Source organism: Cervus elaphus, chromosome 32, assembly GCF_910594005.1.
Source record: "Cervus elaphus chromosome 32, mCerEla1.1, whole genome shotgun sequence".
NCBI classification, from domain to species: Eukaryota; Metazoa; Chordata; class Mammalia; order Artiodactyla; family Cervidae; genus Cervus; species Cervus elaphus.
In genome coordinates this window covers 23,461,779-23,484,506 of record NC_057846.1, presented here as the reverse complement: position 1 = coordinate 23,484,506, position 22,728 = coordinate 23,461,779, and the positions used below count along the sequence as shown (strand labels likewise).

The 22,728-nt window shown below is 45.2% G+C and overlaps 1 protein-coding gene across 5 annotated transcripts in view; it reads right to left on the bottom strand.

Moving 5' to 3' along the window:
* The window catches only part of SNX25 (sorting nexin 25), a 93,864-nt gene that overhangs the window by 30,146 nt on the left and 40,990 nt on the right, over positions 1-22,728 (bottom strand). For all 5 annotated transcript variants that reach the window (XM_043893505.1, XM_043893502.1, XM_043893503.1 and 2 more), the window contains exons 6-7: positions 11,745-11,815; positions 2,665-2,846 (exon numbers count right to left, since the gene is read on the bottom strand). In XM_043893505.1, coding sequence (XP_043749440.1) covers positions 2,665-2,846; positions 11,745-11,815 — 253 coding nt within the window. The remainder of the gene's footprint in view (positions 1-2,664; positions 2,847-11,744; positions 11,816-22,728) is intronic.

Below are 22,728 nucleotides of genomic sequence, written 5' to 3'. Positions count from 1 at the left end.
GCCACGGACAGTAAGTCTTCAATCTGCTTTGTGGGCAGAAAGGGGCAGGCATTTTTCTAGCAGCTTTTGGTAACTAATTAAAGGAATGACCATCCCTTGCTACAGATCATTAATACTTAGGATGTAGTGTACTAACTTTGGGAAATCACAGAATGTCTCCTCACTTCAGGTAAACCTACCAGGGAAGCATTTTAAAGTACAAATCCTAACTGGACAGGCTCCAAAGAAGTCTGAAGGCTCCCCTATCGATTCTAACAGGAATGACAGATTACTCGGAGAACAACCCATCTGCAACGCTGGGAGGAGCTGAGCAGGAGAGACATCCCACAGTTCTAAGGACGTCTTCCCAGTCTAATCTCACAGATTGAAATGAATTCCAAGTTAGATACAAATTCTTGTATTTGCAAAATTAAGCCCAAAACATCTTCTAAAATATCAGCCGCTTTTATTCTCTCATTGTGTCTTATGAACACTCTTACGTTTAGTTCTAAAAGTGAACACATAAATAAATGACAGTAGACCTATCTCAAGTCTAATTCAACATCTGATACATCTCATATCTTAGCTGGTGAATTAACCTTAAGTTCTCTACTCCAAGTTTTTTGTTTTTAATTTTCTCTTGAAGCCTGCATAAGCCTTTCCCTGAGGAACATGCACACTAACGGTGCAGGTCTGGGTGACCAGGATGAATAGATGGCACACTTTTGAGTCAAATATGTTAACGTGAGATGAACTCAATCTCACTGCATTAATCTGAGATGAGCTGTTCTCAGTAATTCTGAGACTTGGTGCAGAAGTGGAAAAGAGAACATTGGCTAGGTCAAAGTGGACACTACTGATCAATAGATGATTTAAAAATATAAGTATATACACACAACATAATACCAATTACCATTTACTAAGGGCTTCCATATAGCAAACACTATGCTCTTGTGTTAATTTCCTCTGTTGGATTAACACATTTCTTTCTGTCCTAAAACCTCTGGTAATTCTGGGAGGGGTGCTGCCACAAATAATCTCTGGGCAGAAGACAAAAAACTGTCCTGGTGGATGTTTCATGTGCCAGAGGCCATGGAGTGTTTCAGGTTGGAGGGTGCCCTGTGATCATTCTTTATTCCCCGTCAGGGATTTTTATTTACTTCTTTTCACTACGTCCCAGTCCCACTGGATCTGGTTTCAAGATGCGTATGCTATTAACTTAGTTTTATGTTTTGTGTGTCTTGTCTCTTAACCCACAGGCTCATTTTTCTCTAGGAAATACATCCCTCTAGCATTCAAAAGGACCACAAGGCCTAGAATAGTAAGTAAATGTTCTCCTGAAACACACAACGTGTTACCAAGAGGGACCCAGGCCCAAGATTCTCCAGCCGTGGAATATCCACAATATACTCATGAAATTGTCTATAGCAGACTAAAGAGAATGTGGAGAACTAGGATCCTAGGAATGATGTTTTATCCTGAAAAGAGAGTTCACAATTGGATTACTCTTACATTTATGACATCACTAAAACATACCCCGGAATAATTAATGCCAGTTAAAACAGATGTTTATTGAGTGCTCATTATACACCAACTACTGTGCTTATCATTTTATGTGCATTATTTAATTCCATGATTATCATGCCCTGTATGGTCTGTACACTTATTGTTACTTTACAGAGAAGCTAACTGACGTGCCCAAAGTCAATCCCCAGTGAACCTGGGATTAACAGTCAGGCTTTCTGACTCTATAGCATAACTTTTTTTCTTTTGAAACTTTTTATTTTATATGGAGTATAGCTGATTAACAATGTCATCATAGTTTCAGGTGGACAGCAAAGGGACTCGGCCACACATACGCACGTATCCATCCTCCCAGCCGGGCGCCACATCACACTGAGCCGAGTTCCCTGTGCTCCGCGCAGGTCCCTGCTGTTGCCCATTTTAAACACAGCAGTGTGTGCATGTCCATCCCAAACTACCTGTTTCCCCAGCCCAAAATAAAATACTTACTCTTCTTAAGAAATTACCAGCAAACTAAAAACAGTACGGGAGTCAAGAAGGAAAGCTGGGTTGAGAGCTCTGTAAGAACTTCAGGAGAAAGTCAGGGAGACTTTTCCCATTCAAGTGCAGGGTCCTCAGCTACACTCAGGTTTGGGGATCAACTAGATCTGGGTTTTTATGTAGTTCTGTCTCTTCCTATCCACATGGCCTTATTAGGTAATTTACTTACACCAACTGTTTCTTCATCTTTTGTAAAATGGAGACACGGAGTACAGACTCATATAGCATTGTGGCGAGAGCTAAGTAAAATAACCTCTAAGAGGTCTTCTGCTTCACTGCTGGTAATTTCTATCCAATTAGTAGTGAGTAATCTGATTGGGCCCTTGAAAACACAAATATGTTCCTCTGGGATGGTGGGATGACAAAAGGGAGACAGGAAAACACACACAGGCGTGTACATACACATGCATCTCACACCTCCCGATCACACCAATTACCACCTGCGGAAGTCAAGGACACCAAGAAATGTGGCTACTTGACTCCTAAAAGTAAACATGTGAGTTTACGTTAGGGAAAACATGTTTTAGGTTAAATACCAAGAAGTGAAAGCACTGTCTATATGATTACATCAGTGTTCATAACAAACACAAAATGGCAAAACAAGAAACCGCCAAGATCTACCTTCTGGCTTTGAGGCCCTTCCCCCTCATCGAAGGCCCCGTCCTCCTGCTGGTCATAGGCAGGGCCTCCCAGGACTCTGATCCTCTTCTCACACTGCTTCTTCGCCACGGTCAGCTGGTTAATGTACCTTTTCATGTTCCTGGCCCTCAGGAGATCGGCCTTCATGGCAGCGGTTTCTTTACCTTGAATGAGATGGATGGGCGGTAGGCAGTCAGAGGACAAAGTATCAAAGAGGTAAGGAACATGGTGACGCTGGGCCAAATTTGTGAAAACTTGGGGCTGAAAATTTGCCATTTGTGACATAGACAGACCTGGGGGTCATTATATTTAGTGAAGTAAGTCAGAGAGAGAAAAAAAAAAATACTGTATGCTTTCACTTATATGTGGAATCTAAAAAAATAAATGAATAACAAAAAAGAAACAGACTCACAAGTAATAAACTAGTGGTTACCAGAGCGAAGAGGAGTGTGAGGAGGGTTAACACAGGTGAAGGGGATTAAGAGGTACAAACTACCTGGTATAAAATAAGTAAGTTACAAGGACAGAACATATAGAACAGGAAATAGAGCCAATATTTTATAATAACTATATGGTAGATAATCTATAAAAACAGTGAATCATGATGCTACAGGGCTGTCTTTGGATCTGCCTCTCCTGGACACTAATGGTCTCTGGTGACCAACTTCCTGAACACACTGGGTAGCTTCCTGTGGGGCTTTAATATCCATATTAGATATCAGCAGATCCCCCAAGAATCCGTCTGGCTCCGTTCCCTGTCCCCTTCAGGTCACCAGTACAGAGCTCAGCAAAGACATCTCTGGTCATCCTCTTTCTACCTGCAACCTCTACCCTAAAACACCAGTCTTCTCCCGCTCGGCTTTATATTTTTTCTATGGCATGACTGCCATGCCACCTATTTGACTTACTTATCCTCCAAGTATGTCCTCATAAAAGCAGCATTTTGTTTCTTTATACACCACTGTACCACCAGCACCCACAACAGTGCCCGGCAGCACAGTCGGGACTCAGGGAACGCGCTGAGTGGATGCATGATCTGTGTCAAATGTTACCAAGGGTTCAGTATAACAGAGCTAAAGTTCTGCTGAGTCCTCGCTGTGCATTAGGTACTGTGCTCTCTCTCGAGCCCAGGCTGTGAAGGAGACAAGCAGGGTGAGATGCCTCACCTCCCGCTCTTTACCTTACTCCAACACGGCGTCTAGCCCTCCCTGCCGCCAACCTGCTGTGGCCAGGACCACGAGTGGACAAGTCCTGTGGACGGCTGTCAGCAGACTCTGGAATCAGATTAGAATTTGGTCTCTGCCACCATGAGCTCTGTGGTCTCAGGGAGACTTATTTAAAAAATTTACCTTAAAAATATTTACAATGGTTTGCTTCCTTAAGCTGACATTATGTAATTTAAAGCAAAAGCAAAAAATTCACACGAAATTAATTGCTAAAAATGACTAAGCATTGAGCACCTCCTTGTGGAGTAGGTACTAGCTTTGCACACATGACCTGCAGGCACGGAGGGGCAGGGGTTGAGGGCAGGCTTTCTTCGTCTAAATGGGTGAGAGATGAGCTGGTTTTAGTGCTGGTGGAAGGAAGCAGTTATGAAGGAAACAGGCTACAGGTGGGAGGGTGGTACCCAGTGGACAGTGAGGAAGGAGGCTGGCTTTGGGGAAGGCCGCCCCTCCCTGCGGTGACAGGAAAGCACAGGGATGGACGCGGACACCAGCCGGTCTGAACCTGGTGTCGGGAGCTGCAGCAGTTCCCTTCCTAGGGGTCTGCTGTCTGGAAGCAGGGAGTGAGGCTATCCGCTCAGAGAAGTGTTAGCCGTTCAGTCGTGTCTGAGTCTGCGATGTCGTGGACTGTAGCCCACCAGGCTCCTCTGTCCATGGAATTTTTTAGGCACGAACTCTGGAGCGGGTAGCCATTTCCTTCTCCAGGGGATCTTTAGACCCAGGAATTGAACCTGTGTCTCAAGCTAAGCAGGCAGATTCTTTACCATGGAGACACCAGGGAAGCCCTCACACACCTGGGGCGACCTCCAGTTCCCCAGCGTGGTCGTCACCACCCTCAGGTCGCAGAGTCAGGCCGTGCAGATGCTTACACCCACGCCTGGACAGGCTGCACACGTCCGACAGAAGAGCTCAGGCCAGGGCCGCAAGGCACGGCCTCCATCAGGGCAGCCTTTCCCGACAGGCGTCACCAACGGTCAGAGCAGACCTCGGGTCAACAGTCAGCCCCGTTCAAGGGGGTCTATCATGTGTCACACGGTGCTGTCACACGTGCAACTGAGGAGAAGGGGACGACAGAGGGTGAGGTGGTTGGATGGCAGCACGGACTCAATGGACATGAGTTTGGTGATGGACAGGGAGGCCTGGCGTGCTGCATGCAGTCCATGGGGTCGCAAAGAGTCGGACACAACTGAGCGACTGAACTGAACTGAACTGAACTGAGGAGGCATTTTCATCTGACAGCAATGATGGATTCTGTGTGCCCTGTGCTCAGCTGACAGGGAGGCCCTGCTCAAAGAACTGAACTCAGCATCCCAAGAAGAAAAGTAGTATTTCAGAGCCCTCTTAGTGGGAAGGTAAACGTTGGATGTATGGTAGAAACCAACACAATATTGTCAAGAATTATCCTCCAATTAAAAATTTTAAATAAAGTAACTGTTAGTCTGTCTCCAAATTCGCATACTGCAAACTTAAATTATTTGTAGGTGTACCTGAAGAAATACATGCTTAGAATTGTGACTTTTCCAGAAAACTTTTTGTTTTTTTCTGCTTCCAAAACTCAGGTTATTTCCATTATACTTAGATTCTAAGGAGCTTAAACTCCCACAGTTGCATTCCATGATTCTGCACTGATTACATTTATTTTAAAAAGATTTAAAGCATATATGCTTAAACTAGTTTGCACTGGTAACATTTATTTTAAACATGCTACACATATATTCTTAAACTCTAAATTCTGTGCATAATCTTTAAGCTACTTTAAAATGCGAGGACAAAAAGTTGCCTTTTATAAAATAAACCTAGACTGCAATTTTAACTTTGGGTTAAAACAGGCTAATCAAGAGAGACACAGAGGAAGAAACTGATACACACTTAACAACAAACACTTTCTTCTCCTGAGAAGGCTTAAAAGTCTTTCTAAAAGGACAAAAACAGGCAAATTCCAAAGGGAAGGGAGAAAGAGAATAAACCTTCCCCTAAAACCCAGCTGCAGAGCTGAGGAAACATCCCAGAGTCCTGCTGGGGTGTCCCCTGCTCATGAATGTGTTCTGTTTGTTGACAGCCAAAGTCATTGTCCGATCACAAAGCTTGTTGCTAACAAATGCAACGGCAGTTTGTTGCTTAGACACTTCTGTTTATTTTTTACCTCAGAAAACTAATGCCACGTTCAGGACTTAATGCCTAACAGGGCGCTGCTGCAGTGCATGCGACTGTTGTGCAAAAATCCTAGGAAATCCAGCGAGGGAAATGAATACGCTTCTCTGTGACCTGAGGACCCGTCCGGCCGAGAAATCCTCTCATCAAGAGGAGTGCGGGCCAGGGGGTGGACGACACACTGCCCGGTTCACGCCGGCCTCCTGCGGCCGCGTCTGCTGAGCCCTAGGCAACGCCGTGTGCCGTTGAGCCGGGTGAATCACACAACGTTTAATGGAGGTTAAGGAAGAAGGCTGAGGCCACAGACGGTGCCGGGTGATGCACGGGGTGGCAGTGGCTCTTTACGTGGGTGCCAAGAAGAACACGCGGGCGCCGTAAGTGTCTAAACAACGCATTATCAGTGTTCACTGGCTTCCCTCCTAGCGAGTCAATTCTGCTGAGGTGAGAGCAAAAGGGAAGGGGGTCTTTTGCTGGAAGAGAGGTCTGGGTTAGACCTCGGAGGAACCCCCTGGGGACACCACAGGGGACCGGTGACTACATCACAGAGCCCTCTGGGCCATAAACCTTCCGCCCACGATACAGTTCCTCCTCCAGGGAGCAGAGTGACCTGCTGCAAAACAGAAACACCGGGGACAACCGCCGGGCACTACCTCCAGTGTGGCAAAGGGCAGGGAAGTGACAGCGCAAACCAAGGCCCCAGGAGCGGCACCAGCGAAGCTGGAAGAAAACGGCACCCCTCGTCTGCCAAGCACTAAGAAGCACCCACAGCAGAGTGCTTCTCTTCTCACGTCAGACTCCAAGGCGCAGCCTAACTGCGGCGGCCTCGGCGGGCTGCCTGAGGAATCCCACAGAGGACACACGGTCTCTGAATCAGTGACCTTCCGGCGGGACTAAACCTTCCCTGTGGGGCTGTCCCGTGTGTGGCAGAATGTCTCGCAGCATCCCTGGCCTTTACCACTAGATGCCAGAGGCACCCCTTCCCCCGGGCGACAATCAGAAACGTCTGCAGACCTTGTTCAATGCCCCCTGTCCCCTGGGAGGCAAAACTGTACCCCCCACCGCATTGGGAGGATTACCACAGAGGTACAGCTCCTAAGGGGGTGCAGGAGGCAAGGCTGTGCTTGCCCACCCCCCAGGGCTCCCCAGCATGTGGCTCTGCCCCCCACAATGCACAGGTCTCCTCAGGCCCCCCAAGCAGTGGAGGGAAGGGATGTTCGGGGCTCCTCGCTAGCAGAGGTCAGGCCTCCATCCACACTGACAGGCTGACAAGTCTTGGAAATCTTTTGTGTACACTGAAACAGATGTTTCAGTAAAAGGTCCTGAGAAGGGGGTTCAAGAAACAGGTGTGTATTTATTTAGGGACTAGTGAAGTTTCAGAAGGAGAAATGCTTTTTCTTCTGAACGCAGAGCTGACGGCAGTTCTCAGTAGTTACCGATCGTCACAGACTTTCTCAAAGTTATCTGAAGATCACCTCAAAAGCTGCCCAGGAACTAACGCAATATTTACCTTACTTTTCAAGTTAGGGCCGGTAAGCTTTAAAAAAAAAAAAAGAACAAGTGGGATTCTCTTCACAGCAAACACCTGAAGTTTCAGAGTCGAGTGTGCCGCTCCCCCTTCAGTAGGAAGGATACTTGAGGAATGAGTAGAGGCCCCAGCAGGAGCTCTCAGCGGAGCCTCTCCTGTTACAAGGGGAGAGACAGTGAGGGCCGGGCAAGGCCCAGGCCGGGTGCCTGCAGCACACCTTTTATTTGTGTTTCCTTCCTTAAATACATCAAGTGCTGAAACTTCCAGCATTTTCCTCGGTTGAAGGCCCTCCAACACGCTTGCAACAGATTTTTAAAGTAGTAAGGCCCCATCAGTTAAATCCACACGTCAGATTACCAGGAGAGGCCTGCTCCCAGAGTAGAACGTGACTTGAGCAGAGAGGAGTCAGAGACTGAAGCCACAGCTCCGCGCAGACAGCTTCTGAGTTCCGAGTGTGTCTCAGAGCACCCGCCTGCGTGAGTGATCAGGGCAGTGGGAAGAGTGCAGGACACGTGGGTTCAAGCCCCACTAACCACGCACTTGCTGAAAACCTCTGGACCTGACCTTTACCTGAATAAATGCAGGTTCTTAGGACGTACGATGACTGAAGTTTTCTGGGGGGGGAAGGTGGGAGCGGAGTTGGATATATAAATTATGAGACTACAGAGAGCATTCCCTAGTGGCTCAGCCACAATGCGGGAGACCTGGGTTCGACCCCTGGGTTGGGAAGATCCCCTAGAGGAGGGCTTGGCAACCCACTCCAGGAATCTGGCCTGGAGAATTCCATGGACTGTGTATTCCACACGATCACAAACAGTCAGACACGACTCTTTCACTTTCACAAGGAGCATAGGTCTTCCCTGGTGGCTCAGACGGTAAAGAATCTGCCTGCAATGCGGGAGACCTGGGTTTGATCCCTGGGTTGGGAAGATCCCCTGGAGAAGGGCATGGCAACCCATTCCAGTATTCTTGTCTGGAGAATCCCCATGGACAGAGGAACCTGGCGGGCTACAGTCCATGGGGTCGCAAAAGAACTGGACGTGACTTAGCAAGTAAACCACCATCACCAAAGAGAGCGTAATGGAAGAGGCTGAGCCCCTGGCCACAGGGAGAGATGGGACGGGGCTGCGCTGGATGCTGGGGAAGGGACCGCAGGCTCCGGGCACCGCCGCATTCAGGGTGGGAGGGCTGGGCAGACAGAAACCCTAGCAAGGGCCCTGCAGCAACGGCCTGCGGTGTAAGTCTAGGTCATTCATAAGTTAGAAACTGTGTCACATTACTGCAGTGCTAGGAAACCAGAGCATTAGAAAGGGCTCTGAGAAGTCCCCTAGAGTCTATAGAGTAGCTCCTTCCTTTGGGCAGGGATGCTTTTAAATGCAAAATCAGATAAGAAATATGATTCAAAAAATTATTCCTAATGGAAATCATTAATGGTTTTTATCAACAAGTAACTCTGTGTGTATACATATTCAGTATATTCTGAAGTTCTTCTACAGTTCTGCTTGATATACTCAATTCCAAAACTCTCTACTTATACTAAACAAGGTGCACAATGGGCATGTCATCCCTGCGTGTGCAGTATTTATACAGAGCAGTTTCTATTAGATTAACATCCTGTCCTTTGTTGCAGTCAGCTAAGTAAATAGTACTCTTGAATCACTTTATTCTTGCTAACATTTCAGAACCCAGAACAGCAGCAAGGGAAAGAAAAAGCCTTAAAGGGAGCTGAAATAGAAAATAATAATTTAGGGTAACACACAGGATACAGTCAGATGTTCTGGGATTTTTCTTTTAAGTTTCCCACTAAATTGACCCCTCTTTACGGACTGACAGGTTTTGCTCACTACAGATGTGACGGGAACAGGGAAAGATAAACTACGGATACAAAGGGGTCCAGGCATCGGGAAGCTATGGTTTCTCAAGCAGCTGTTCTAGTAATGTCCACTCTCTTAATCACATGTCTGAACTTCCAAAACAGGATTCTGATTCATTCCTGTTGTTACGTGTGCTGACAGGATCCACCCTTCAAAACCACTGACCCAGGGGCCAGGTCTGGGGCGGGGAGGCTCCCACCAACCAGCCCCGTGGAGACCCCCCGCCCCCTCCACTGCCTCGCAGGGTACAGCGACATCAGACTAGACATCCGGACAGTAAATCCCACGGCTTGCTTACGTAGCTGTATGGTGATAACTCGGCTGGCTTACACACCTAAGAGAAGCCCATATAATTTGAAATAAAGTTGCCAGTCAATTAAAAATTAAAAAAAAAAAAAGAGAGAGCTGAAATATTGGGCTTATTCGCCTCCAGCAGCAGAGAAGACGTAGCATATGTCCCATTACTACTAGGATGCCGGCACTTGGCCAGGGTCTTAGTTTGGGCAGCTATAACCATCACCACAGACTGGCTGAGACGGCTGGCTGTAAACAAGCCTGGAGACTAGGGCGCCAGCGTGGGTCCCAGTGAAGCCCCTCACGTCGGCTGCAGACTGCCAGCTTCCTGCTGGGTCCTCACACGCCGGGGGAGGTTGGGAATCTCTCTGCAGCCTCTCTCATAAGACACCAAGCCTATCCATGAGGGCTCCACCCTCCTGACCAAAGCTAACTTCCCAAATTCCGTGACCATCAAGCAGCTGATGGGATTAGTGGGTAAAAGTCAGGCCTCAGTCAATATGTTTGCCCAGAATGAATGATAAAATAAGGTCAGAGGAAAGGAAATTTTGTGAGCGCACTTAAAACTTCTGAGATCAAGTGCTTCAAAAAATTTATAAATTGTGCAGTATTTATAAATTTGCTCTAAGAACCCGTTTCTCCAAATATTCCTAATTTTTCTTGCTCATAGGACAAAGATCTGAGTTAGATGGTCTCAATTTTTTTTCTTATTTCTATGATTATTTACTTTCCCTAGAACAGTACCAGCAATTAAACTAGTTAAGACATTGTAAAGAGTTCAAAAACCACTTGATACCTTATTTCTTAAAAACATCAAAATTCCAAAAGAAAAAAGCCACCAAGAATCAAGTGAAAATTTCTACATTGTTAAAGAAAGTAATTTGGTCTTCCACTATGAACCTGAAACATTCTCAGAATTTTGTGTGGATTTGCTGGAGTTTATTGAAGCCTCAGAAGCCTTATTTGAATGTTCCTGAATATACAAAGTGAAAAAAAAAAAAGACAAAGTAAAGAGGTCCCCCTGCCCTCCTGTGTTATCCTGAGAAAAGTCAATGCAGAGTCAGCTAGTTATTTCCTTAAGGTTTCAGAGGGCACAGAGTTAGGTAATTCTCCCCACCTGTCACACAGCATTTTCTCCATTGAAATCCTCAAAATACTTTCACAATTATATACCAATTCCTAATCAGTGAACAATTATAATTGAAAAAGACTTGCCTGAAACAAACATATTTATATGTAGCAACAAAATTATGTTTTAGCATATTCACTCTACCTTCATAAAAAAAAAAAAGTTCTCATCTCTAGTTTGAATCCCAAGTATTCTTAGGATCTTCCATCTGTCCTTTTTTTTTTTTTTTTTTAACACTTCTTCAGTTTACTATTCACAAAGAGAACACGAAACCAAGGCTAAGGAGAAACAACCCTGGACGTGAAATGTTTAGAACCGCACACACAGCCTGGCAGCATCGTTAGATGGTCACCTCGAGCACAGCCTGACTGTCCAACTTCAAGGGAACAGTGCCGGCAGGTGGGGCGGCGGGGAGAGGTTAACATCCAGAAGAGGTGCTTCCCAGATGCTCAGCCCGCTGAGACGCTGCCTAGATCGCACTCTAAAACAGAGCTCTCCAAAAACTAACAAAACAATTCTATTTGGGGGGAGCCTTTTATTTTTTTTTGGGGGGGGGCTTTTAATATGAGAAAAAACTATGAAACTATGTTTGTATATAAACCAAACAGCAGCATGATTCTACCCACTGATTTCAATATTCTAAAAATTATGAATACAAAGTTTATCAGGGAACACAGAACTACAAAGGTTTTTGTTAGGATGAAATCATACTTACTTTCTCTTTTGCTGATACAGCAATATTTTAACAAATTTGAAATACTTAAGTGCATACTCATACAGGTCAAAACCCTGACAGGAGAGAGAAGGCGGGGACTAGACCCAGGGCCTTCAGGATGTAAAAGCGAAGAAAACGAACTGGTTCTTACCTTTGTGCCTCTTCAGCTGGGGGAAGCTGCTGATTGTTGTTGCCTGGATTATCTCCACTACAATCTGATACCTGAGTATTGAAAAGGGAGAACAATTAAAGACGGAACAGGAAGGAAAGACCATTCTCAGGGAGAATTTCAGACTCTATTTGTACTGATCAACTGTAACACAGTGAATCCTCCCTAAGAATCATGAAAACCATCCAACGTGGATGAAGTCAGCGGGCTGGGTGCTGCGCCATGGGCTACTCATTCCTGAGGCCTGAATGCAAGAGTCGTGAACGCACCCCCACCTGCATCTCCCGTACAGAAGCATTTCCACCTGCCCCCCACTGAAGACGGAAACCTGAGGTCATGATCAACTCCTCCCCCTCTTTCGCCCCACACCAGTGCCCTCCCCCCGACACTGGTAACCGGAACCCTGATTCTACCTCCTGGACCTGCACTGTCCAGGAAGCTGACCATGAGCCACGCGGGCTACTTAAATCACAATTTTAGTTCCTCGCTGCACCACCCACACTTGAAGTGCTAAGCTGCCTCACGGACCTCATAAACCACACTGGACTGTGCAGAGAGACCACTTCCATCTATAACCTTTACTAGAGGTTAACACTCAGGGAATATTCCATCATTATAAGATATGGTGGTTCACGGGACATTTTCCCCAAGGAGCTGGAAGGAAAGGCAGGTGCGGAAGCTGTGGGTGACGGCTCCAGGAATATATATGTGTGACTGAGAACACCTCTGCTTCAGGAAAAAGAGAACCTTACATTTTTAGACCAAGTATAATCCTCGAACGATGGCTATTTTGAGCACATTCAAGTCAGGTGGGTTATAAACCCAAGTTCTCAGGGACTATTCAACTATTATTAAGTATTTTCCTAATGAAACTCATCGATCCTGAGTATTTCTCAGCCCTTAATTATACTAAGAACGTGCCTGTAATAAAACTATGTAACATTAACTCTTTATCAGAACACAATCTTAGCAGCATTTTAAGATTTAATGCTACATCTGGCTGACTTCTATTTTTTTTTTTAACCCTGCCACGTGGCTTGCTGCATCCTCATTCCCCAGGCAGGGGTTGAACTCAGGCCCACAGCAGAGAAAGCCCCGAGCCCTAACCCCTGGACTGGCCCAGGGAGTTCCCTTGGCTGGCTTTTAGGGCCCAAGATATGTTCTTCTGCTTTTCAACTAATACCCAGATGACTACAACTCATCAGTCATGGCTCTTCATGGGTTCAGATTCACATCTTTTTATTTCTTCCTCTGCGTCATATGAACATCGACGCTACCCCACCCCTCAGAGAAGGGGCTGTCGGGAGCACTGGCCGGTGGTCGCCTGTGGCAGACTGCCGGCTGCCAACACCCTTCATCTCCTTCTTCCCCACTAACTGGACCACACTGATCGGGGCGAGCGAGGCGCCCAGCCAAAAACGCTAACCTTCTCCCGAGCAGTTAGGGACGGCCATCTGAAGTAGTTGCAGCCGACGAGCCATGAGCGGAACTGGCCGGGAGGGGGTTCCAGGAAGGCTTCCTAAAGGGGCGGACTCCACGGGAAGGCCCTTCATCTTCTGTCCCTGCTTTTCCTCAGTTCTCCTGCCTGGGACGAGGATGCAGTGGGACGGAGGCACAGCACCTCCGAGGATGAAAGCCACACAGTGACGGGAGAAGACGGGAGGAGCTCAGGCGTCCAGAGAAACCACTAAGCCATGACTGCAGCCCCGGCCTGGCCATCTCAGGACAAGTTGGCATTGAGGGTAAAAAAGCCCTGACTTGTTCAAGTAACCGTGCGTCAATGTGTCTCATGGCCAAAGGCCATGTGACTGGCAGAGAGCTCTCTCAAGTCTCTGTCCATGGAGAAGTGATCTCCAAGCTCAACACACATTCGGGTGATGTCCTCCAAGAGGAAGCCTTGCTAGGACATTAATGACGATTACAGTTGTGTGATAGAGCTGCCTTCATTCCTTTATTAACGGTAAAAAATCAAAATAGTTTTTCATGTGATTTTTCCCGCCAGTTACTGAACAGATGAGGAAACAGCTTATAAGAAACATACACAAACCTGGAATCATCAGTTTAACACTCCCTAACCAAATCTTTATTTTAACCTTAGACTTTGGTTCTGCAAGCAGAAAGCACTGACTTGAATGCATGTCACCAAACTCCAAACATAGACTTGTAGCAACTTCTACAAAGAAAAAGCACGAGAATAATCTATGTGGTCAATATTCTTTCATTAAACAAACACTTGTAAATTGTTTCCTAGGTTCTAGACACACAGGAGTGAGTAACACCAGTATGGTGTCTGCTTTCAGAAAGCTCCAGGGATATATCAGACGGAGAGAACACTCAGCCTATAATATCTGTAAGTGAAGACTACATAATAGATTTTAATGATTCTAAAATGCAAAATGGCAGGTACATTTGTGATTGAAGGTATCTAAATATGTGGGTCTATGAACCAAGGCTACAATGCAAAACAGAGATAAAAAGGAAGGACCACCTGCATTAAAGTGGTAGAATTACAAGTCATCTTAAAACTGTTCCCAAACTACTTCTCTAGCTGAGCCAGTTCACACTTACGTTCCTTCCTGCACAGGAAGCTTGCCTCCCCTCTTCATTTCTGCATGAGCCCCATCATTGCTATCCTTTAGGCTTGAAATATCATCATCTTTGATATCTGCCCTCCCATAAATATGAATCTCCAAGTCCTCTGAATCTTTAAACAAGTTCCTCTCGTCCTCTTCCTCTAGACACCACCCTTCTCACCCGTGGGTCAGCTGCATTAGCTGGACGGCCTGCTTCCTTCATGTCAACCGTTCTATCTCCCACCCAACCCACACTGTGCAGCGCTATCAAAGCCCCTTCCTCGAGGACCACTCCCAGTGCCTCTTCCCTGGCTCAACCCCTCCAGGGGCCTCCCCGGAGAAGGACCCCTCTGCTCCAGCCTCTGGGTCCCTCAGCAACCAGTGCTGGCCCCCTCGCTCAAGCCCCACAGAAACCTGGAGTGAAGTCAGGACGGCTTCCACACAGCTCTCCTCAAACTGTAGCCACTTGCCAGGCTTTGGCCTATGCTGCTTCCTTCTGAAAACAACCTCCCTTTTTGTCCCCCTAATGAGATCTTGCATATATTATTTCTTCCCTCAGGTCATCCTCAATCCCTCTCATTGACATCAACATTTCTCCTCTCTGAAACCTTAAATTACTTCTGCTCTATAACATCACCCATTTATCTACTATTTTCCACAAAGAATGTTGTGAATGAAGAAAACGGTATGTCCGGGGCTTTCAAGGCCTCACCCTTCTTTTTAACATGGTAACACATCTTGTACTTAAAAGCAAGCAGTGGGCCTATGCCATCTGAGGAAGAAGTATGTTCAAACGAATCCATAGAATTCTAAAGTAATACCAGCTAACAGATTCCTTTCATCAGGCACCAGGTACCTAATTAAATACTTCATTTTACATTATCTCATTTAATCCTCACAAGATACTATAATGAACCCCACACTACAGAGGGAGAAACTGGAGTTCAGGGGGATTAAGAAATCTATACAATATTAACACATATATATGGAATTTAGAAAGATGGTAATGATGACCCTATATGTGAGACAGCAAGAGAGACACAGATGTAAAGAACAGACTTTTACACTCTGTGGGAGAGGGTGAGGGTGGGATGATTTGATAGAATAGCATTGAAACATGTATATTATCATATGTGAAACAGATCGCCACTCCAGGTTGGATGCATGAGACAGGGTGCTCAGGGCCAGTGCACTGGGATGACCCTGAGGGATGGGATGGGAGGGAGCTGGGAGGGAGGGTCAGGATGGGGAACACATGTACACCGGTGGCTGATTCATGTCCATGTATGGCAAAAACCACCACAATACTATAAAGTAATTAGCCTCCAATTAAATAAATTAATAAAAAAAGGACATCCATACAAGGTCTCACTGCTTTTAACTATAAGTAAAGCCTAAAACAAAAATGTCAGAGCCTAAAACAAAATTGTAGCTTCGTCTATGAAAAAAGATATGCTGTTTTTATCTCCAACTAGATTAGGAGCCTCTTGAAAATAAGGATTGAGTCTTGAATTCTTCAACCGAGCCTAACTTGGCAGTAAATATTTCAGAATGCCAGGGATGGAGTGTGTGTGTCCCCTGCAAAAGTCACAGGTGAAGCGTAAACCCCAATGTCATGGTATTTGGAGGCAGGACCTCTGAAAAGTCATTAGGTCTCGAGGGTGGTCCATGCCTGTACAAAAGAGACTCCAGAGAGCTCTCTCCACCTCGTGAGGACAGTGAGAAGACTGCTATCTATGACCCAGGAAGCAGGTCCTCACCAGACACCTAGTCTGAATACCAGCAGCTTGATCTCAGACTCTCCAAACTCCAGAACCAGGAGAGAGAAACACTTGTTCTTTGACACGCCACCCATTCTATGGTGTATTTGTGATTGCGGTCCAAACCAAAGAGCTAAATTCCTAAGTGTCAACATCTGTAACAGTTAACAGGTGCACATAACATCCTGAACAATCTGTTCTCTGGATGTTCTCAGTGATTCATGCTCCGGAACAAATAAGTCATCAGTGGTACCAAGAAAATACATGCCATCTGAAGAAGCGGCATGTTCAAACAAGTCCACAGAATTCTACAGTGACATCAGCTAACTGACTCCTTTCATTGGGTACCAGGTACCTAATTAAATACTTTACATTACCTCATTTAATCCTCACAAGGTACTGTAATGAGCCCCACACTACAGGGGGAGAAACAGGAGTTCAGGGGGATTAAGAAATCTATACAAGGTCTCGCTGCTTTTAAGTACAAGAGCCAGAATTACAACCTAGGGCTTGATGATGCTAAAGCTCATGTTCTTAGCCATTTTCCAGCTTCCCTAAAATTCAACAGGTTAGTGTTTATCATGTCTAAGGCCCTTCACAGCTTATCAGCACGGCCAAGGCCAGACCATCTTTCCAGCCAAACTGCCTTCCACATCCCTCTTGGATACCATTTTTCAGGCAAACCAGGCCTCGTGCAATGCTCCAAACACACTCCAGCTCTTCCCTACCTTGTGGCCTCTGCTTCGTTGCTTCTGTCCCCTACACCTCACCTCTCCTCTTTAACCTGCTGAAATCCTACTCACTCCAAAACACTCAGGCCTCGGCCAACTCCCCTCTGAAGCTTCCTAGATCCCGCTCACCTACAGCAGGAAATATTTGCTCCTACCCACTTTAGCTCTTCATATTCTACTTCTGGCCTGAATGTCTTGCTTCACATTTAGCAATTTACATCCACAGGGGTCTCCTGTTTTGAACAGCAAACACCCTGATGACAGGGGAAAGAATGGAGGGTCCAGAGCCAATTCATCTTTACAAATACCAGACCCTCCTCACATGGTGCCCAGCACACAGGAGGCATCTGAAGATCCTGACTCAATCTGCAGAACTCACTTTCACTTGATACCCAAAGGCAAAGCAGGAAAGGAAGGACTTTGCATTCCGAATGCTGGCCAAGGTTGATGGCACAGCCTTCCTGGTTGTCTGAGGAGCTATCGGGGGGTACCTGACGCTCACTTGGCCCTCCTCCTCCAGAGAACGACACAGGCTTGCTGGTGCCAAGTTCAGTTCAGCCCCTGGGAGGACTATTATTTGTAGGCTTACTTTCGATCAGAAGAGCAGAGATTGTTAGTATTTCTTTTTCCAAAATGATGATGTAAACTCAAGTCTTAGGAGGAAGCAGTGTAGTAAGAATTCAGCTCTTTTCCAATCCCTGCAAGGTCCTACCCAGAGCATCTTTGTCTCAAGCATAATGAAAAAGTCATCCAAAGCTTGCTGGTGCCTGCCACTGAGTCTCCACCTCACCTCCCTTCACTTTGTTACACTTAGCTAAATTGATAAAGACTTAGACCAAGATTATTTTTATGAACTCTCCCCAACGATCTTACTCTTGCCTGAATGCTACACAGTCCTTCAAAATGTGTGCTCGGTCGCTCAGTCATGTCTGACTCTTTGCAGCCCCGTGGACTGTAGCCCTCCAGGCTCCTCTGGTCCGTCGGATTTCCCTGGCAAGAACACTGCAGTGGGTTGCCATTTCCTGCTCCAGGAGATCTTCCCAACCCAGGGACTGGACCTGTGTCTCCTGCATCTCCTGCACTGGCAGGCGGATTCTTTACCACTTGTACCACCCAGGAAGCACCAGCCTTCAAAATAATTACCTTGGAAATCAACACTTTCTACTGTCAAACGTTCAGAACAGCTTTGGGATCCTATCAGACCTGATTTTAAAATTATTTAGAAGCCAAACCAAAAAAATTAGTCTCTCCACTTTATTAGGCACGTCCTTGAAATATGACTTCAGAGCTGTCTTGGGAGTGTACATGCTGGAACATCTTAGGAGAGTCAAAGGCTGTGGACAAATTCAGGTGCACAACATGGTAAATGGTTTAAAATACCATCTTATATTAAAATGAGCAAGGATCTACCATATACACCATGTATATATACCATATACATACAAATGTTTAAGAAGAAAATCAGAAATTTAAAAATAGTGTTTCAGAACTGCCACAGGCTACTCTGTACTAGGCTAGGGATAATGTTTCCATTAAAGAGACTTCACGTAAAGTGTTTAAAAAATGAAGCCATGGTGATTTCTGCTAGCTAAGCTGGTGCCGTCTCCCACGTCCACGAACTACTAAGGTCTGCTGGATAATTTAGAAAGTGTATCAGAACAGTTAAGAATGTGAGCTTTGGGGACTTCTCTACTGGTCCAATGGCTAAGACTCTGTGCTCCCAATGCAGGAACCTGGGTTCAATCCCTGGTCAGGGAACTAGATGCCACATGCTGCAACTGAGTCCTGGCACAGCCAAATATTAATTATAAACATAAAATACAAAGCATGTGAGCTCTGGCACCAGATGGGCTTTGTTCAAATGCTGCTTTCAATGCTTACACTGTCACCCTGGGAAAATTTTTCAAGCTTTTAAAACTCAAGAGTCCTCATATGTAAAAAGAGGGAAGCAGCATTTATCCTCATAGGATTTTTATGAAGTTACATGACAGAACTTAAAATATCTGGAACCACATCTGCCTCACAGTCAGAGTTTAACAACTATTACAATTATTGTCCTTTAACACTGCTGCTGAACTCTTTAGATGTATGCTGTTTAGAGGGAGGGTGTGTGTGTGTTTGTAAAATATATATAAAAGCCATTTTATAGTAAGTAACCTTACAACTTTTTTTTTCCTATGAGAGTCTCAGCCTGATCAATCAAAGACCACCAGGGTCATTAGAGTCCCAGAACATCAGGCTTCCTGACCCACTGCCATGAACAAGAGGAACCATGGGGCATCTCCCCAAAGAAAAAGATAAAAGTTACCGCAGGATTCTGGGGAAAGGCATGGTGTGGATGAAATGTAAATGAAGCAGTGCTGTGACAGGCTCAAAGCAGGGCTTGTAAAAGGGTCAATTTCAGATGAATCCAGGGCCCTACTGCCTTGAAAACTACACAGTTAAGGTCAGTGTAGGATGCTGAGTCCAGAAACCCCTACCTGCAACTCTGGGTTAAAATGGGGCTGCTTCTCTGTGTCAAAGTGACTGATACCCTCCAGGCAAGAATAGGATGTGTCGTTCCAACTGATAAAATTTCACACAGCAAAGTTTCTGATAAAATTTAGAGAGCCGTGCTTTTCAGTGAATAAGAAAGCAGGGGGTGCTCAGAAGGGAGAATCATCACGACATTTTACAGCCGTATTTGGAAGAAATACTATTTCCTGTTAACTTGGTAGATGGTTTTAGTGTCTGCTCCCACCAGCCTGAAAAGTGGACAGGCAGATTTTACTTTCTCGGTCTGAGCCAGTTTTTACTTTCTCTGAAGTAACATATGCTCTTTCAAGAAAATGAGAAAACACACAAAGTACGACATTCAAAAGTAACTGCTATTAACGTGTGGTATCTTTATAACCTTTTTTTAATGCAAACATGATTTTCTTTCTGTTTTATACAATGGAATTTTTGCTATAAATACTGGCTTCAAGCCTCTTTTTAAAATTTATTATTTATTTATTTATTGGGCTGCACAGGTCTTATTTGTAGCACGTGGGATCAACTTCCCTGACCTGGGATCAAACTCAGGTCCCCTGCATCAGGAGCCCGGAGTCTAAGCTATTGGACCACCAGGGAAGTTCTCTATAACTTATAAATCAATAGTTCAGTTCAGTTCAGACGCTCAGTCATGTTTGACTCTTTGTGACCCCATAGACACACCAGGCTTCCCTGTCCATCACCAACTCCTGGAGTTTACTCAAACTCTTGTCCATCAAGTCAGTAATGCCATTCAATCATCTCATCCTCTGTCATCCCCTTCTCCTCCCGCCTTCAATTTTTCTCAGCATCAGCGTCTTTTCCAATGAATCTTTGCTTCGCATCAGGTGGCCAAAATATTGGAGTTTCAGCTTTAGCATCAGTCCTTCCAATGAATATTCAGGACTGATTTCCTTTAGGACAGACTCGTTTGATCTCTTTGCAGTACAATAGTTACTGTCTCCCAACAGTATTAAACATTCTGTTTCCACACTATTATTACATGGCAATCCACTGTACAGGTGAGCCAAAACTTTTTTAACTGACTCTTATTGTTAGACGTTTTTAATTATCTCAAGCACTTCTCTATTTTAAATAAAATTACAAGAAACATTCTTGGAGAAATCTTTCCCTATATTCCTGATTATTTTCTTAAAACAAATTCTTATGAATAATGAATCTATCAGAAAGAATGCATATTTTGTGCCCTGTTGTTCAGATTATAAAAGCTGTAACAGAAAGGACATAATTTCGACCCCTACCAGCAGGATACTCTTGATAAGACACTAGGTGTCAAATTTTTAATCTTCACCAATATTATGAACAAAGAGAAGCATCTAATTTTAGCTTTTTGGTCTGAGTACCACTGAGGATGACAACAAGCTCCTGAGCTATCTTTTTAGGAGGCATATTTAATGGTCTTAAGCAGGAAGTACCCAGAGCTATAGCACAAATGGGAAATTTTCAGTTAAGATTCAGGAGTAGAAGGCACTTTTTTCCCCCCACTTTTCCAGTGTGCAGAAGGCGGCTGATTCCACAGAGAGTCTAAGGCACGTTTCCCAGCCTTTTCCCATTCACGGCACACACAGCGAGTGAGAGGATCTGATCAGGAGACGGGGTGACCACCATCCCAGCCACCTCGTGCGCTGAGGACACCTTCATCCCTGCACACCCACACACTGTACTTCAGTCACACTAGCTAGAAAGTTCTGCACCAGAGCAGCCTGAGGAATCCAGAGTGTATGTAAACACACACACACACACACATGCACATTTCATGTTACATATACAGAAAATAATCTGGAAACAGACATGTCAAGTAGTCATAGTTTTTAATCTGTCTGCAATAAGTAATTTCTATTTTCTTAATCTTCTTTGCATCTTTTAATCTTCCTAAAATAACAACTGTATATTTATTTGCTAGTTCCTAGAGTCTACAGAAATTGCATGTTACAGAAGCAGCCAAAGTTCTGTCATGCTGGCCAGCTGGTGCCCTTGAGTTAACCTCAAGAATGCCAAAGTTTTCTTCTACTTCCAGTATCTCATTTCTACTTGTGTTCCTCATATTTTTATGACATTAATATTGTTATAAAGTATTTACAGATGCATTTATAGCACCATGGCTATATGTTCCATTCCCAACTCTTATATAAAGCATTTTCATTGAGAACATCTACCGCGTATCACCTTCAGTTGCCTGGTTTTATCTTCTATACCAAAAATGTCCTAATGACCTTTCATACGTTTTAAACCAAGTTTTTCTGCAATAAGATACACTCGGTCATGTCATCGCCTCCATTAATCGTGTTCAAGTCAGAACCTGACAGCGTTCCTCCTCCTCCTGACAACTGTTATTTTTTCAACTCTTACCGGGAGCCTAGCATGCCCTGCCTTACAAGCGTTAATCTCATTTAATTATCACGACAACCCTATGCAATAGGAAATATTTTCTCTGTTCCAGAGTTAAAACTGAGGCTCAGCATGGAAGCGACTTGCCTCTGGCCATGCACTCGGCAGGCAGTGAAGCCACAGAGCAAACCAGGTCTGTGAAATCCAGGCCTGTTGGACCCTCGAGCCAGTGTTGGTGGCCAGGGTCTGCTTTGATGCTCGATGCTTCATGAGACATTGACCTCTTACGTTGTTAACACTCATCCGCCTTTAGAAGAACTGCATTTCTGTCAAGTGCAGGACATCAAAAGACAGGACATGCGTGGCCACGACTTACTTGGTGTGGGGCTGGAGTCGGTCTGCCAGTCCTGGGTGGGCTCTGGAGAGCCGGCTGCTGCATTTCAGTAATTAAGCCCACCGTTATTAAAATTAAATTACACAAAGTCATGTATGGATGTGAGAGCTGGACTATAAAGAAAGCCGAGCAGTGAAGAATTGATGCTTTTGAACTGCGGTGCTGGAGAAGACTCTTGACAAGTCCCTTGGACTACAAGGAGATCCAACCAGTCCATCCTAAAGGAAATGAGTCCTGAATATTCATTGCAAGGACCGATGCTGAAACTGAAGCTCCAATACTTTGGCCACCTGATGCTAAGAGCTGACTCATTTGAAAAAAACTCTGATGCTGGGAAAGATTGAAGGCGGGAGGAGAAGGGGAAAACAGAGGATGAAATGGTTGGACGGCATCACTGACTCAATGGACATGAGTGTGGGTAAACTCCAGGTGTTGGTGATGGACAGGGAGGCCTGGCGTGCTGCAGTTCATGGGGTCGCAAAGAGTCAGACACGACTGAGTGGCTGCACTGAACTGACCGTTTTTTTAGGATTAAAAGTACTCGAAACTCACTGGTTCCTAATGATTTCATTGATTTCTTATCTCTGCGGGAGGTTCTTTACACCCACTGGGTCAATGTACTGGAAATGCTGCATGAATACATACTCT